The sequence below is a fragment of the Scylla paramamosain genome, chromosome 46, assembly GCF_035594125.1.
Source record: "Scylla paramamosain isolate STU-SP2022 chromosome 46, ASM3559412v1, whole genome shotgun sequence".
NCBI lineage: Eukaryota > Metazoa > Arthropoda > Malacostraca > Decapoda > Portunidae > Scylla > Scylla paramamosain.
The window spans coordinates 9,615,858-9,633,357 of NC_087196.1; the positions used below are offsets into that span (position 1 = coordinate 9,615,858).

The following is a 17,500-nucleotide window of genomic DNA, read 5'->3' on the forward strand; positions in this document are numbered from 1 at the left end:
AATCTTGTTAATCTGTCACCGGGACTGTAAAAACTTCCTTAAAAGCCACTTGTAACTTTAATCATCACTGAGCATTTGGAGTGCAGAGGAGGCGGCGCAGAAGTACATCATATGCGTTCCAGAGATGGGTTCCAAGACAGATCGTACTTTGAAACACTTCCGCGCAGCACCTCCGCTACTTTCCAAAGGCTCTAGTTGAGGTTGCAAGGGTTTTATGGGTGTTTTTTATGGTTCTAGTGACAGGTTAAGAAGATTTCAGCATTAACAGGAGAAACACTTGTGAGAACCAGGCTTATTATCTCTGTGGCCTTGTAAGACTCTCCAGGTGAGACAGCAAAGCGATCTCATAAAAAAATAATTTACAAACACGATATATAATAATAATAATAATAATAATAATGATAATAATAATAATAATAATAATAATAACAATAATGATAACTACAACAACAATAGTAATAACAACAACAACACAATATATAATAATAATAACAATAATAATAACAATAATAATAATAATAATAATAATAATAATAATAATAATAATAATAATAATAATAATAATAATAACAATAATGATAACTACAACAACAACAATAATAATAACAACAACAACATAAACAACAACAACAAAAAAACAAAAAATATACACAAAAAAGCAAACAAACAAACAAACAAACAAACAAACAAACAGAAAACACGCAAAAACAAGACAAAATCACTAATTAATATTCACCTGTATCACGCCGCCACCTGGACCACCTGAGGACGCCAGAAACACAGGAGGCAGGCCAATCAGCTTCCCTAACCAGTCCATCATGACCACCTCAAGTTCCGTGCAGGCTGGCGACGAGATCTGGAAGGTGGAGGAAGGATTTTTGTCATTATACTGTACTTTCACCGTGAGGAGGAAGTAGCTGAGGCACCGTGAGGAAGAACGTCTTTGGTCCTTACTTTAGAGAAGGAGATAGGGAACATGTGCATAACGGCGAAGGAGATATAAACAGAGGAGGCGACAGAGAAAGGGGTGCCGGAAACAGAGACAAGAAATGTGCTAAAAATTCAGAGACACTGTAAATAAACAAAGAAAATATGACCTTTTTACTACTACTGCTACTACGACGACTACTATTACTTACCCAGGAGAACCCAATGCAACCAATAGCAGCACTTAGCATGTCCGCCAAAATAGAAGGAAAGGTGTTGGCAGTAGGAAAATAAGCGTGGAACTGAGGTGAGTGCCAGTGAGTTACCTGAGGGAGAACGCCAGCAGGTTAGCGGTGGGTGAAAAGGCGACAGTAATTTCACCACAGCAGTCATATTAGTTTCATCACAGCCACAGCCACACCTACATCATAATAATTTTTCACTTTCTCTTTTTTTTTCGCTATTCTATTATTATTATTATCATTATTATCATTATTACCACATCACACCACTTCACAGCCTTACCACAGCCACACCACACCCCACCACAGCCTAACCTAACTACACCACTTCACAGCCTCGCCACAACCACACGTCATTACTCACCCCGGGCATGATAACCCTTTCTATATCCTTCATCACATCCTGCCAAGAGTCTGGGGTATCAGGCGCCGCGTCAGGTAGGAGGGGGCGCAGATAACCGGGTTCCACCTTCGGCAGCACACGCCTTTATCGCGAAAGAGAGGGAGATGTATGGCAGAGAGTGACAGACAAGCTAATACTATGATCTCTATTCTGTGCCTCATCTTCACTGTTTCATAAGGCTCTAGTTGAAGGTACACTGACTGGTTTTTAAGGGTGTTTTTTTTAATTGATTTATCCTTTTTTACGGTTGCAGGGACAGATTAACATGATTTCTGCATTATTAAAAGGATAAACACTCTTCAGGACCCAGCCAATCATCTTTGTGGTCTTGGTGAAAGGGTTAAGCATTTCATTATGAGCCGGTGACGTGATAAAGACGGATTCACGTTCACATAAAGAAAAACAATAAAACCTCATAAAATCCCTAAAAAAAATAAGGTAAATAAATACTGGACAACACAAAACACAGCATAATCCAATATAAGTCCAAAAATAGCCCAAACACCCGAAGGAGTTGTCCAAAACAGCCCAACGCGACAGACGGTAGCCCAAACTGATAAGGATTTAAAGTTCATGCATACCTGTCTCTGATGTTGTCCAGATAACTGATGATAAAGTCAGTGATCTCCTTGGAAGCTTGGCGAAACTCCTCTCCCTCCATTATGCTGAGAGAGAGAGAGAGAAAGAGAGAGAGAGAGAGAGAGAGAGAGAGAGCTGTGTGGTAACTATACTTCAATCAATAATAATAACAAGAACAATAATAATAATGATAATAATGGTGGTGGTGCTTACCTTACTGGCTTGTGAAGGGTAGATGCAGTGGGAGATTATGGCAGGGAGTAACACAGGAAGAGAGAGGGAGAGGGATGCGTGAACGTTCGCTCGCCACGGCTGCCCGCCAGTCTGCGCGAGAGCAAGCGAGTGAGGGAATATATGTGTGAGAGACTGGCAGCGAGATCGATAATTGCTCTCTCTCTCTCTCTCTCTCTCTCTCTCTCTCTCTCTCTCTCTCTCTCTCTCTCTCTCTCTCTCTCTGTTTTCTTTTATCTAAATATGTTTTGACAAGATTGACTCAAGCTTGTAATGTCTGGTCTTTTAAAATTGATTTGTCTCATTTATCGTGAAGGACAAAGACGCTCTCTTACCCATCCTGCTGAAACAGTTATTGCACAGAGAAGGCAGCACAAGCTAAAACAATGCTATGCCACCTGTTGCTACTAACTTGATCTGCATAACACACACACACACAAACACACACACACACACGCACACACGCACACGCACACACACACACACACGCACATTAACTCTCATTTCTTATCAGACGAGCATAAACACAACAAGCTCACAATATTGCGTAGAAAAATCAAGAATAGCGGGAAATTACAAAAAAAAAAAAATGTATATATAAATGACACAATGAAACCATATCATTTTTTTTTCTTACTATTGCACTTTTAGGAAACATTATCTCACCATTCTCTCTCTCTCTCTCTCTCTCTCTCTCTCTCTCAGTATCACGGTGCCACGGAAGGAAAACCCAGTCCCCAGCAGTGCTATATCGTACCATTTGCTGCCCTCTGTCTGTCTGTCTGTCTGTCTGTCTGAAGGAGGAGGTGTTTGCAGACTATGTGTAGTATCCAGTGTAAATCTTGTTGCTAGTGGTGATGTAGTAGAAGGAAGAAGAGGAGGAAAGGAGAGGAAGGTTAGGAGTGCATAGAATAGTAGTAGTAGTAGTAATAGTAGGAGGAGGAAGAATCAAACAGAATCACAGAACAATAATAGGTACTAAATAACTGTAAATCTCCTTTAGACATAATTGAATATAAGTACATCTATATTTAATTATTATCATCTTACAAAATTATTAAAATGTGTTCTGGAAAAGATTATGTATTCCTCCTCCTCCTCCTCGTCCTCCTCCTTCTCTTCCTCCTCCTCCTCCTCCTCCTCCTACTACTACTACTACTACTACTACTACTATTACTACTACTACTACTGTTACTACTACCACTACTGCTGCTGTTGCCACTGGTGACTACTACTACTACTACTACTACTACTACTGCTGCTGTTGCTACTGTTACTACGACAGTAATATGTGTAATTTGGCTGCTACGAGTAGTTATCTAGTGATTGCACACAAGTGGCATGCATGCTTCTTGACAAGTGTGTGTCGAGTGAGGCAGGCACAACTTTACGGTAATGTTTAAGCGTGTTTAAATGTCGAGGTATGATATCCCCAAGCCAGTGTTGTTTTTTGGGGGGTTTGATTGGCTGTTCTTAACGGATTATGGCTTTATATTCAACCTTGTAGAGACATTTTAATAAAAGAGATGAATGAAGAAAAATTTATGCCTGATCTTGATCTTGATGCTACAGGTGGCTCGGGACCACTTCTGAGCTCCTCAGCACCAGTGACGAGTGCTGCTAAAACAAGTGAATTTTAAGTTTCAAATAGTAAAATAACAACTGGTGCCTGCCTGTGGAAATGGTAAATATTGGACTATTCTTAGAGCGCTCCATACCTCTACGCTGTGCCTCATCTAGACTACGCTGTGCTCATCTACACTACGCTGTGCAGTTCTGGTCCCCACATTACAGGAAAGATATAGGTCTATTAGAATCAGTACAGAGGAGAATGACTAAAAGGATACAGGGGACGAGGAGTGTTCCTTACGAGGCGAGGTTGAAGCTGTTAAATTTACATTCTTTAGAGAGACGTAGGTTAAGAGGGGACCTGATAGAAGTCTTTAAGTGGTATAAGGGTTATAACAAGGGAGATGTAAGCAAAATTCTTAGGATCAGCAACCAGGGCAGAACAAGAAATAACGGGTTCAAACTTAAAAAATTTAGGTTTAGGAAGGAGATAGGAAAAAATTGGTTCTCAAATAGAGTAGTAGATGAGTGGAACGGACTCAGTAATCATATAGTTAGTGCTAGGACACTAGAGAGCTTTAAGAGAAGATTAGACAGGTTTATGGATGGAGATAATAGATGGAAATAGGTAGGTATATTTCATACAGGGACTGCCACATGTAAGCCTGGTCGCTTCTTGCAGCTTCCCTTATTTCTTATGTTCTTATGTTCTTATGTTCTCTGTGAGCGGCGCTTGGCCATCCATAATGGCTTGGCTGGTCGTCAGGCACGTGCCTCATGCTCCATCACTCCACCAAGACATCATGCTCTTCCATGTCACACCTAACTTCCAATTATGATGACGTTCGATCACTCCTTATCTTATATTGAATAAGACCTTCAGTGTTTTATAAATAAGAACACAGTTCTTCTTTCAGTCTTGACACGTATTAAGGCACATTCACATACATCAGTGATATATATATATATATATATATATATATATATATATATATATATATATATATATATATATATATATATATATATATATATATATATATATATATATATATATATATATATATATATATATATATATATATATATATATATATATATATATATATATATATATATATATATATATATATATATATATATATATATATATATATATATATATATATATATATATATATATATATGGTAATCATTGGCAATTCAACATGCGAAAACTTTGGCATTTTGTAAATCACTGATTTCACTGACGCATTAGGGATGTGTGTGAACAGACGTCACTGAAGCGTCACAGATTTCATTGACACTGAACTGAAACGCACTGCCACGCCACGTACTGATGCGTGTGTGTGAATGGGCCTCATAGGGAAACAGGGGAAGTTGTGCCACAGGGCAAGTCGTGCCAAGCTTGCCACATCCTCCCTGCTTAACTTTGTTTGTAAGGCGCACGTGTCATTTACGGTTAAAAGTCAAAAGTAATTGTTGTGTATGTGGCTTCAGGATTTTCGAAAGAAATTTCTTGGCACAAATAAAAAAAAAAGAATAATAACAATAACTATTTTTTCGCATTGTACGTAACTAGATCTCAAGCATATATGTTTGTTGATATTTTGTACACATACAGTATATATTTCTAAGAAGGCAAATGTAACATTTGATAGAGTATATAGTTGTCTTTTATCATGGTCTGTTTCTTTCAACATGTCTGCATTAGAGAGATGCGCTGACCTGCACTTTGGAAGGTGTCAGGGTGGAGCAATCTGTGCCGCTCAGGGTGGAGGTGAGCCGTGCCATGGAACCTCTTGCCCCTCAACATTTGTGTTGTGGCAAAGGTAATGCAGGGTACTTATCTCTTGCCCATCAACATTTGTGTTGTGGCAAAGGTAATGCAGGGTACTTATGTAAGTCATGTTTTAGTAGTCAAGTCACGAGTATAGCTTTATTAGATGACTCTGAAGGCGTCCTCTTGAAGAAGTTTCTTCGGAAAATTGATTCTGAGGAAACCAGCTTGGTTCCAAATGTAGATGACCCAGCATTCTTTTCATGGGAGGAGATGATCTGTAAACTCCCCAGCCAAACACCACTGGTGGGTGGGTCTGTGCGTCCACCCCACCATCTTGTGTTCAGGTGCAGCCTTGATAAGAGTGGCAGGCACCCAAACAATACTGTGGGATGTGTGGACCTTCAGGTCTTTGATTCATAAATCTCCCATTCAGGTTCTGGTTTGATCAAGCAACCAATAATAAGAAACTGTTCAATCAAAGTTCATTTTAAACTTACTACGATAAAGTAAAGAGTTATTTTGTTTATCATGAAAAAATGTAACACTGACGTTCATTTATGAAAAGGACAGTCTGCAATAAGTTGTTGACTTTTATTTTATGGAACATTGTGTGTGCATGAGAAAAAAAAGAGTAAATCATTTTCATATTTTTGAAAAAAAAAAAGTGCCACCTGGCTCAACTTACACCCCAGTGTTGGCACAACTCACCCAATGGGGCGTACAAATGTCTGCGGACCACCCACGCCACTTCTGCAAATCCTGAGAAGTTGGCGCTCACGTGCAATATGAACAACATCCTTAAGCTTGTGTGGGTACACCAGATAATTTTCTCAGCCAAAAGACACGAGAACTAAAAGGCCAAAAGTAAAAAGTGGCACAGATCACCCCGGTCTTCCCTACAGTCCCCCTGACCGTGACTTGGAAAATATCCTTGCAAATTCCGATAACTTCCAATTAGGTTTGTCAAAAGTGGTAAAGGTACTGAATCTTTGTTACATTGTCACCCAATCACGAAAGCATCATTGAAAACCCGATGACTTCCACCACAAGCCGTCAGAAGTAATCTAGATAGGACCGTGAAGTGTTTGAGAACTGCCCAGCGCTGGTGCACATTGCCTCTACACTTAAGGCGCTTTCAGTTATAGCTGGGCGCGATAACGAAAAAAAAAAAAAAAAGATAAATAAATAACCGATAAATCGATAACGATAACTTTATCGGCGACAATAGATATGATAACTGGCAATAACTGTATCGCCCGATAACCGATAACCAATAAATTAATAAATCCAAAATTTCAATACTAGCGACAACAATATTGATATTTTAAATAAAAACAAAATCGATAGATCTAAATCTTTATCTTAGAAAACTTAGAAAATTCCTAGAAAAAAATTAAAATTCAATGTTTATCTTGTCTCTTTACTAATGAAAAGCACTGTTTTAATTAAAACAACTATATTTGATTTTGAAAGTTTAAAACTTCAACTTGCTCATGTTCCAAAACTAAAATTATCGATTATCGCTAGTTTGAACCAAAAGTATCGGTGATACTGACGAACTGATAACATGGAAACTAATTATCGGATAACAGATAACCCGATATTGCGATAATTTATCGCGATGACGCCCACCTATGTGTTCAGCAGTGTCACTGCAAGGCATACGAAAGCACACGCACCCAGGGTAGCGTTTGCCTTTCTGCGCCCATAAGGCAAACGCGTTTCATCAGCTAATCAACGAGTATATGAAGCTAAAACAAGGAGAAAATTAGAACTGGCTCAGAATCCATACGTGCGAACGACCGCAGGCCGCCGCCACACACCTCACGTCCGTCTGTCTGTCTGCACTGCTGCCACCCTGAAAACCTCTCTTCCCAAGAAAACTGATCGAGAACCTTCAGTTACAGAGGAATATATTTCTTCCTGTATCTTATGGAATTACTACCAAGAGTCACTTCAATGATGTACACTACAGCTTTTCTCAAGGCAGGTGGCGCCTGTCGCCTGACAGCGGGGTTGTGATTCGTTTTCAGTATTAAGTTGTGAAGCAGTGTATGCTGTGGCGGACCACTACTAAAACGCCTTTATTGAATGTGGCCCAACGCTAGTGCCACTGTGCATCTTTACACTCATGTACACTTTCAGATATGTAAAGTACGTAGTAGACCAGTCTTATTTCAACAGGCTGTACAGTTTTCAAATGTTTCTATTAAAGGGATGTAGTCTTCTCAGGCGACGGGCACGTGGATAGGGCAGATTCCCTTGGGCTTGGAGTGCGGAAGGCGCCTCCTCTTGCTAAATAAAGTTTGTACCTATTTGCTTATGCAGTGTCATCAAAGATCACATCGCCAAGCTGGCCACGAGCGGTGATAAACAGAATTTCATGAAAACATTCATGGATGACGCAACCCAAACATTTGAAAACAAGGCAGGCACTGGTGGACCTGACGCCGCACAAGCAGCCAGGAGGGGTAACAGACAGGTGAGGCGCTGTCTTCACCGATCCCCCTCCTTGTCAAGACCACTTCGGTGCTATATGAAATTATGTTGTCGTGCACACACACACACACACACACACACACACACACACACACACAAAGTGCTAATGTGCTGATCCCCAAGCTCATGCTTGATCAGAGCTAAGCTCGTATTGACCCGGCCAAAACTAAGCCTGTAATCACCTGACCATCTAAGTGAAGTCGACTCCTAGAGGTCAGGTCAGCCACCACCTACACCCTAGGCCGACGGCAGTGAACCGCTGACCACTCTGGTACACACATGCACGTGTGTACTTTTCTGTGTATTGTTATATTACCCTCAATAAGCGTGAGTAACCGCGGTTCACACCAGACCGTTGCTGTCACCCCGAACCAGTCCATGACGTTCCAAATGGTGAGCTACAAGGGAACCGGACCCTTTGTGGTCACGGCCGTCTCGCCGTCCGAAGATGAAGTAAATTTCATTGTTTGATGGAGGGACGTCGGCGGTGTTGACCATTATCGATGGTGTTGGATATCCTTGATATCATAAAAATGAAATGTTAGTATTTCTACATAAAGAAAGAAATAAGATCATATTATTATAATAAACGTTTAAATATATTTTCTTTCCGAAAGTGTGAGGTGAAGACTTCATCAATGAATCTAGAAACGCGACACACCACACAATATGCACCCTCAGCGCAGCTGATCCTGTGGGCTGTGGTAAACACACAGTATTCGAGCACCTGCAGTGAGGACCAACTAGTTGCACTAGCTCCTGAAAAGGTCATTTGGTATGCTCCATGGAAGCTGTTACTATCAAACCTCATCTCTGCCTCCATGAAAATCTTGTGCTTTCCTCGTAGCGGCCTCGTTGCCGCGCCCATACTGCCCGTCTCCTTCGTCTTGTTGTCCTAACTGGGCACTCATCCTGTTCTGAGTCGTCCAGCAACAAGAGAGCAGCAATGGTGAGGAGGTCCTTGTGCTCCATCTTGTTTTGGTTACGTGTGCGGGACTGATGACTGACGGGCTGACGTCACACCGTCGCCATGATGGAGCTCATCTCCTCCAAAGGGAACGCCGTCATGTTTGTGACGTCACGAATGGGGACAGGGATGACGGTGATGGGTTGGCGTGGACCGCGTATTATGATGATCCTGCATATTATAATTCCTTATGTACGACACGCCATGCCAAGGAAACTACATTAGTGACCCCGGAATTTCTGCTTTCACATACGATATTTCTACTATTTGTACGTGGCGCACACACGTGGAGGCTGCATGGTTATCGGCGCACTTCACAGACACTCAAGTTTCAGCTCATTGTTGCCGCCATCCCTTCAGATATCGTTGCCTTGACATGCGACCTTCTACAAGAGCCTCCCGAAGCTGACAAGTACTCAGCGATAGAGGCCGCCCTCCTGCAGATTTTTAGAACACAGCTATCATACCTGCAGCAGCTATATATAGACGCTGACCAGGTGAACGGTCGCCACTCCTCTGCCCTACTCGTACACATGTAGAAACCAAAGATGGATACGATACATTTGCCTGCCTCAACATCACCGGTACCTCTCTTCAGTCTAGCGATTTCCTGAAAACAGAAACTAACGGTTCACAAATAACCTCTTTGCATTCCTCGCGTACTCTGGGATATGTTTTCTCTGGTCATGGTGAATTTTTTTTAGCCTACCTTTTATTCCACTATCTCCTTAGTTATGGAAATATCTGTCAGCTTCTTGTTCTCTTCTGCTCTGAAAATCTACTTTTCGCTATTTCCTGCAGGTTATCTCCTCCCCAGAACTAACTAGGTCCCCATCAGCTGCCGTTAATGGACCTATTATTTCTTTATTCTTCGTCCTATATACCGGATGAAATCTCTTGGGGTCAGTCTTCACCTGGCTGGCTACCTTTAATTCATAAATGTTATTAGCTTTCCTCGTTAACCTCCTGAGTGTTCTAACTAATTCATTATAATGTGGCCTTAGAACCTCTTCCCTTGCCTTTAAACTCCTATATATACTTCTCTTCAGTCCTATGTAATATTTTAACATACCAGTCATCCACTTAGGGTTATCGTTATGTAATCTTATTGGTCTATAAGGGATGTTTGCTAACTGGCCTGTATGTAATCAACGAAATATTTATACAGCTCATCAACATTTATTTTTCCTAATCTCCTCGTCTCGGCAATATGCAAAAAGTCACAGAACAAGGGCAACAAAAAAAATGTATATATAAAAAAAAAGGGCCCACTTAATGCCAGGTCCCACAGAGAATTACAAATGGAAAAATCAAATAAAGGAGGAGGAGGATAAGTGTCTTGAAACTTCCTTCTTAAAAGAGTTCAAGTCATAGGAAGGAGGAAATACAAAAGCAGATAGGGAGTTTCAGAGTTTACCAGAGAAAGGGCTGAATGACTGAGAATACTGGTTAACTTTTGAATTAGAGAGGTGGAGAGAATAGGGGTGAGAGAAAGAAGAAAGTCTTGTAGAGTGAGGCCGCGGGAGGAGGAGAGGCAAGAAGTTAGCAAGATCAGAAGAGCAATTGGCATGAAAATAGCGGTACAAGATAGAGATGCAACATTTCGGCGATGAGAAAGAGGCTGAAGACAGTCAGTTAGAGGAAAGGAGTTGATAAGACGAAAAGCTCTTGATTCCACCCTGTCTAGAAGAGCGGTATGAGTGGAACCCACCATCCCAATACATATAAAGCATACATACTCGTACATGGACAGATAAGGCCCCTTTACAGAGTTAGCAGCTTGGGGGGATGAGAAAAACTGGCGGAGACAACTCAGAACGTCTAACTTCATAAAAGCTGTTTTAGGTAGAGATGAGATGTGAAATTTCCAGTTAAGATTATAAGTAAAGGACAGACCGAGGATGTTCATTGTAGAAGAGGGGACAGCTGAGTGTTATTGAAGAAGAGACGATAGTTGTCTGAAAGAATGTGTCAAGTTGATAGATGGAGGAATTGAGTTTTTGAGGCATTGAACAATTCTAAGTTTGCTCTGCCCCAATCAGAAATTTTAGAGATTAGAAGTCAGGCGTTCTGTGGTTTCCCTGTGTGAACTGAATGCTTCTTGAAAGATAGGACGTCAGCATAGGAGTGGATAGGACAAGAAGTTTGGTTTAGAAGATCATTGATGAACAATAGGAAGACAGATGACAGGTGACAGGACAGTTAATATATTTAGGAGAAAAACAATGACCGTCTACCACACCAGCAATAGAACGGTCAGAAAGGAAACTTGAGGTGAAGTTACAGAGAGAAGGATGGAAGACGTAGGAGGGTAGTTTGGAAATCAAAGCTTTATGCCAGACTCTATCAAAAGCTTTTGATATGTCCAAGAGAGAGAGAGAGAGAGAGAGAGAGAGAGAGAGAGAGAGAGAGAGAGAGAGAGAGAGAGAGAGAGAGAGAGAGAGAGAGAGAGAGAGAGGCGCACCCAGCACTAACATATTCTTCATTACTTAGAAACTCATGTCCCTTCATATACAGCCTGTTCAAATTGTGGAGGCGTGGGTGTAAGTGTTTCAGGATATGACCCAAAGACGGATAAACACAATAAAAAAGTAAAGTAAAATAAGTCGCAATGATACGAAAATTCGGTAAAGTAACATTTTTTTATTCACCAAATATCTGTAAACTTCACAAGTCACAAGTCAATTTTTTACAGCTTGTTGTAGTCACACAGACGAAGACTTCCTGCTCCTCCCTCGCTTTTTTGTGTTGTCGCCTTCCCACACGCCAAGCGATTTGATAAACAAATAAAATATGCAAATAAATAAATAAATAAAGTGCTGCCACCAATAATAATAATAATAATAATAATAATAATAATAATAATAATAATAATAATAATAATAATAATAATAGTGCAGATTCTACAATGTTATAATTTCACGTTTATGCAATAAAAGATTAAATTAAGAGAAATGAAGAAAATTTGATAATCATAATACGTAAAAATCATAATAAAAAAAATAATAACAATAACAATAATAATCATGGAAAAAAAAAAAAAAAAACATATAAAAGTCTGTATTATCACACATACTGCACTTATCTCAGTTTACCACATACACACTCACTCTTATAAACCAAAAACACCATGGTTAAGTTTGTATCACCATGTACATAATCATCTCAGTTCATCATACACACATACACACTCACTCTCTCCCTCGCATTGGTGGCAGCGGTGGGATAGAGGGAAGGCGCGAAGGATCCGAGCAGGGAAAGTCTTGCAGTAGATCCTTAACTAGTAATATTACAGCATCAAGCCTCACCGATCATGGATAATGCCTAGTAGTAGTAGTAGTAGTAGTAGTAGTAGTAGTAGTAGTAGTAGTAGTAGTAGTAGTAGTAGTAGTAGTAGTAGTAGTAGTAGTAGTAGTTTGTTTTTATCTTTATCAGTAACTCTTTGCAGGATTAGCCTCAGTTGTGATGATAAGAAGTGTAGATGAATAGACAGATAGACAGTAGATAGATAGTTTAATAAAATGATAGATAGGTAGATAGATAGACTGATTCTGGTACATACATACACAGAAAGGAGAGAAGAAAAAAAAAAAGTAGAAACAGTAAGAAGAGGAGGAGGAGGAGGAGAAAGAGAAGAAGTGCATTTAACTAACATAGAAAAACTGTCCATTGCTTGTATTTGTTTGTTTGTTTGTACATCACCCAAGAAAAACATAAGAAAGCTGTTATTTTGTTTTGTTTTGTTTTTTTGTCTGTTTACTTATTATCACCGTTTTTTGTTTATTTGTATGTCTGTCTGTTTGTTTGTTTGTTTGTTGTACTTCCTCGTCCTGCTCAGTTCATAACGTTTCTGTCACTAACACAGTGTTTCTTGTTGGTTTTCTTTTCTTTTTGTTTGTTGTGATTGGAAAAAAATAGAAAAATCCAATTTTCAACATCAGTTGCAATTCAGAGAAAAAAATAGAAAAAAACGAAAATAATAATAATAAAGCAATACTTTCTTCACAATTTGCAATTAAAAAATAGATGAAACAAAAATGAAAATAATAATAACACAACATTTCATTGTTAAATATGAAGGAACCTCAGTTACCAAACAGCTTTCTTTTCTCACAAATCACTTTATGAACAAAATTTGCTTGATTTCTCCTTCATTTCTGGAACACACCATGCAGCAGATTTACTCTTCATTTAGTTGTACATGAACATATAAAACTAGCACAACACTCATCTAGCAACATAACAACTTCATCTGAGGAATGACAGAAAATGGCAGGCACAGAGTTTGATGGGGTGACTCAGCTACAAGTCTCCCACTCAGCCTTCATCACTTTACTCACCCCAGACTGATTCTCATGCCATCGGATTTTTTGTGCTCGTATAATGAAAACGGTCAATAATTTACTCACCTCGTATCATCGTTTCCTCGTGTATCAAATGCTTGTACAACGGGGGCTTCCCTGTACGGTGTTATGCACAGAGTACTCTTGTAAAAGTTTAAAAAGCAATTGCCTGGTGTCTGAGAACAGATTAATCCATTTCACATCAACTCCTATTGGAAAAATAGCTGTGATTTATGAACATTTTGGATTCTGAACGACATTCATTCAAAAATTAATTACGTTTGAGAACTGAGGTTCCACTGAAATACAATTCCATTTGCTCCTTATCCAAATTCATTAACAGAAAACTAAATGAATTAATACCAAAGGCAATGACATCAGGCCATCACATCACTGGAAACAAAACTTAATCATTTTTCATATAAATTTCCATAAAACATAATAATAAAAGAAAGTGATGCATATTGTTAATACCAAGACCAAAAGAGGTAATAATAATGAGAAGAAATTATTAATACTTTTTCTTGTTTTCATTTTTACTGTTTCTGCCTTTTTCATATTTTGTTTCTTTCCTTACTTTTTTTTCTTTTCATTTATTCTTGTCATAACCACAAAAATAAAACATTCACTACTGGATGAGGATAATAAATGTTTTTTTTTTTTTCTTTCACTTCAATTTTAGTGACGACTTCCTAACTTTTTTTTTTTCAGTATTTCATTAATTTTTTTCCTAACGTTTTTTCTTCCATTCTTTGATTTTCTTCCCATAAGAACAAAAAATAAAACCCAAACTCACAACTACAGGAAAAAATCGCTTTCTTTTCTTTGGATTTTTCCTGAAACCACAAAAATAAAATTAACATTCACAACTGCATTAAAAAAAGCTCTTTGCTTTCATTTTTCTTTTCCTTTGCATTAGAAAAAAATAAATAAAAAAAATGATATAAAAAAGCAGACTGTTAATTAACGCCACTAGTAATTCTGACAGAGAGAGAAAGAGAAGAAATAGATAAGTCTCATTAATCTAATTACACACACACACACACACACACACACAAACAAACACACACACACACACACACACACACACACACAAACAAACACTGTCCTTTGATCATATAAATAACTTCTCATAAATATATATAAGTATAGACAAAATTATTATTAATATTATTATTATTATCATTATTATTATTATTATTATTATTATTATTTGATAATATTCAATTAAGCACACCACCCATAATTACATGGTTGTGTGTGTGTGTGTGTGTGTGTGTGTGTGTGTGTGTGTGTGTGTGTGTGTGTGTGTGTGTGTGTGTGTGTGTGTGTGTGTGTGTGTGTGTGTGTGTGTGTGTGTGTTGCTCACATAGACACACACACTTCTCAATTCTTTTCATGTGTTTCCTTATATAGTGATTCAAAATGTGTGTGTGTGTGTGTGTGTGTGTGTGTGTGTGTGTGTGTGTGTGTGTGTGTGTGTGTGTGTGTGTGTGTGTGTGTGTGTGTGTGTGTGTGTCCAATCTTTGCCTCACTCACTCTCTCTTTAAAGGTTAAGTACACAAAACGTTATGCCATATGTGTGTGTGTGTGTGTGTGTGTGTGTGTGTGTGTGTGTGTGTGTGTGTGTGTGTGTGTGTGTGTGTGTGTGCAGCCCCAGCATCACACATGGTCACCATCACTATGTACACTCTCCCGTCCATCCTTCCTTCCTTCCCTGCGGTGAATAACTTAAGTCGTCCAGTATTTCTAAGTATGTACAGGCTGGGGCTGCGCTGGTGTGGTGGTGATGGTGGTGGTGGCGGGGCACACCGGGTTGGGGGTCACAGGGTGGGGGTGGGGGGGTGGGGCTGGCTCAGGACACCTGCAGCAGCCTGGTGAAGGAGTGGGTGGAGGAGATGGAGGAGGAGGAGGAGTGGTGGGAGTCACCGCGCCGCACACACTGCCTCAGGCTGCCAAAGTCTGGGCACGACTCAAAGGTGGCAGAAGCAGCGGCAGCGGCAGGGGGTGGTGGCCCGTCCAGCGCCCCACAGGAGTACCGGTTGAGCGGCGGGGCACGGGGCGCTTCCCCCCGCGGCCCACGCAGGCGCACAAGCTGCACATCTGGCAGTGGCCCTGCCTCCTCCTGGGCACCAGCACTGCGGGGCAAACCAGGACAAGAGCGGGCACGGTACAGGCCCTCCTCAGCAGCCAGTGGCGGCTCGCTGCGGGCACGGCCACCCTCCCCAGGACCGGGCCGCACTGCCCTAGGTGGCTTGAGCCGGGCGTGGCTGTGGCCGGGGCCATCCTTCTCCAAAATGGAGGGTGTGGGTGCAGGCGTGGGTGCCGCGGGGCTAGGCGCAGAGTGGGGCGGATCCTCAGTCCGCCCCAGGAGTCTGATGCGGGAGGATGCTGCGGCTGTGCGGCGCCGCAAGTCTGCCATCTCGGCGTCCAGCAGCTGCTCCACACCGCGCACCAGCTGCTGCGCCGCCGTCAGGGCACCTGTCAAGGAGACGCTGCCTTGTAGATGCACACACACACACACACACACACACACACACACACACACACACACACACACACACACACACACACACACACACACACACACAGCAGTCAAACATGATGTAATCCCATATTGCTTACACTGTGAAATGTTAACAGAAGAACAAAGTGAAGTGTGAAGCTGTCTGCTGCATGTGTGGTGGCCAGCACACACACACACACACACACACACACACACACACATGCAGGGCCCAGTGAGGTGCTGAGTGCTGAGCTGTGGCTGGCGTGCTGCTGTGGTGTGGGTGCTGAGCTAACAAGTGCTGCTGCTGCAGTGTTGCTGAACTAGTGCTGGGCTAGAGTGCTGAATATGAGGTGCTGTGTGTGTGTGTGTGTGTGTGTGTGTGTGTGTGTGTGTGTGTGTGTGTGTGTGTGTGTGTGTGTGTGTGTGTGTGTGTGTGTGTGTGTGTGTGTGTGTGTGTGTGTGTGTGTGTGTGTGTGTGTGTGTGTGTGTGTGTGAAAAATAAAGCACAATAAACCATATCAAAACCAATACTACCCCACCACCCCTTCCCCTCCCCTCACCTACCCCCTTCCTCTGTCCCCTCACCTGGACTGCCTACCTGAGCAAACGAGGGATGGGTCTCTTCCCTGACACACCTGGGTAGTGGGAGGAAGGCTTAGGGTGAACACAACGCTACACAATGCAACACACACACACACACACACACACACACACACACACACACACACACACACACACACACACATAGACAAGACAGCAAAAAAAATAATCTATTGTCTATAAATAATGACATATATTGAAATTCTCTCTCTCTCTCTCTCTCTCTCTCTCTCTCTCTCTCTCTCTCTCTCTCCTCTCTCTCTCTCTCTCTCTCATACTTGGTTATAGTAAAGAAGTTTTTGTTAATGAAAGAACTGTGTTGATAATTTGAATCTATTGTATTTATCTATCTATTTATCTGTCTTTTTCTTTTATCTATCTATCCTTGAATTCTGTACTGTGAATGATGAACAGGATCAAAAGGAAGAGGAAGAGGAAGATACATTAATAAGAAATTGTATATGGTAAGGAAAAAATGGCAAAAGATAATTAACATTGAGAAAGAGGAAGAAGAGGAAAAATAAGGGGAAGAGGAAAAAACAGGAAGTAAACATTGATTAATCTAAAAAAAAGAAAGAAGAAGAAGAAGAAGAAGAAGAAGAAGAAGAAGAAGAAGAAGATCACTCACCTGTCCCCACAGTGATAGAAGAACCACCACAAATAGAGGAAGACCAACTCCCTCCTCCTCCTCCTCCTCCTCCTCCTCCTCCTCCTTCCATCTCACAACTCCTCCTCTTCTCCTCCTTCTCCTCTACACTCGTGCCTCTGTTCCTTTCCTCTTCTCTGGGGTCATGCGAGACGAGGAGGAGGAGGGCGAGGAGGAGGAAGAGGAGGAAGACTGGGGAGGGGTG

At 40.9% G+C, this 17,500-nt stretch overlaps 2 protein-coding genes across 3 annotated transcripts in view; both read right to left on the reverse strand.

Moving 5' to 3' along the window:
• The window catches only part of LOC135094814 (uncharacterized), an 18,035-nt gene extending 15,512 nt beyond the window's left edge, over positions 1-2,523 (reverse strand). For both annotated transcript variants that reach the window (XM_063995220.1, XM_063995218.1), the window contains exons 1-5: positions 2,365-2,523; positions 2,154-2,237; positions 1,534-1,654; positions 1,140-1,253; positions 737-856 (exon numbers count right to left, since the gene is read on the reverse strand). In XM_063995220.1, coding sequence (XP_063851290.1) covers positions 737-856; positions 1,140-1,253; positions 1,534-1,654; positions 2,154-2,233 — 435 coding nt within the window. In that variant the 5' untranslated portion in view covers positions 2,234-2,237; positions 2,365-2,523. The remainder of the gene's footprint in view (positions 1-736; positions 857-1,139; positions 1,254-1,533; positions 1,655-2,153; positions 2,238-2,364) is intronic.
• Positions 2,524-11,827: 9,304 nt separating this feature from the next.
• The window catches only part of LOC135094776 (histone-lysine N-methyltransferase 2D-like), a 31,501-nt gene continuing 25,828 nt past the window's right edge, over positions 11,828-17,500 (reverse strand). Inside the window, 3 exon segments of the mRNA XM_063995136.1 lie at positions 11,828-16,024; positions 16,648-16,684; positions 17,278-17,500. The exon segment at positions 17,278-17,500 is cut by the window's right edge and continues 97 nt beyond it. Of these exon segments, the coding sequence (XP_063851206.1) occupies positions 15,399-16,024; positions 16,648-16,684; positions 17,278-17,500 (886 nt within the window). The 3' untranslated portion in view covers positions 11,828-15,398.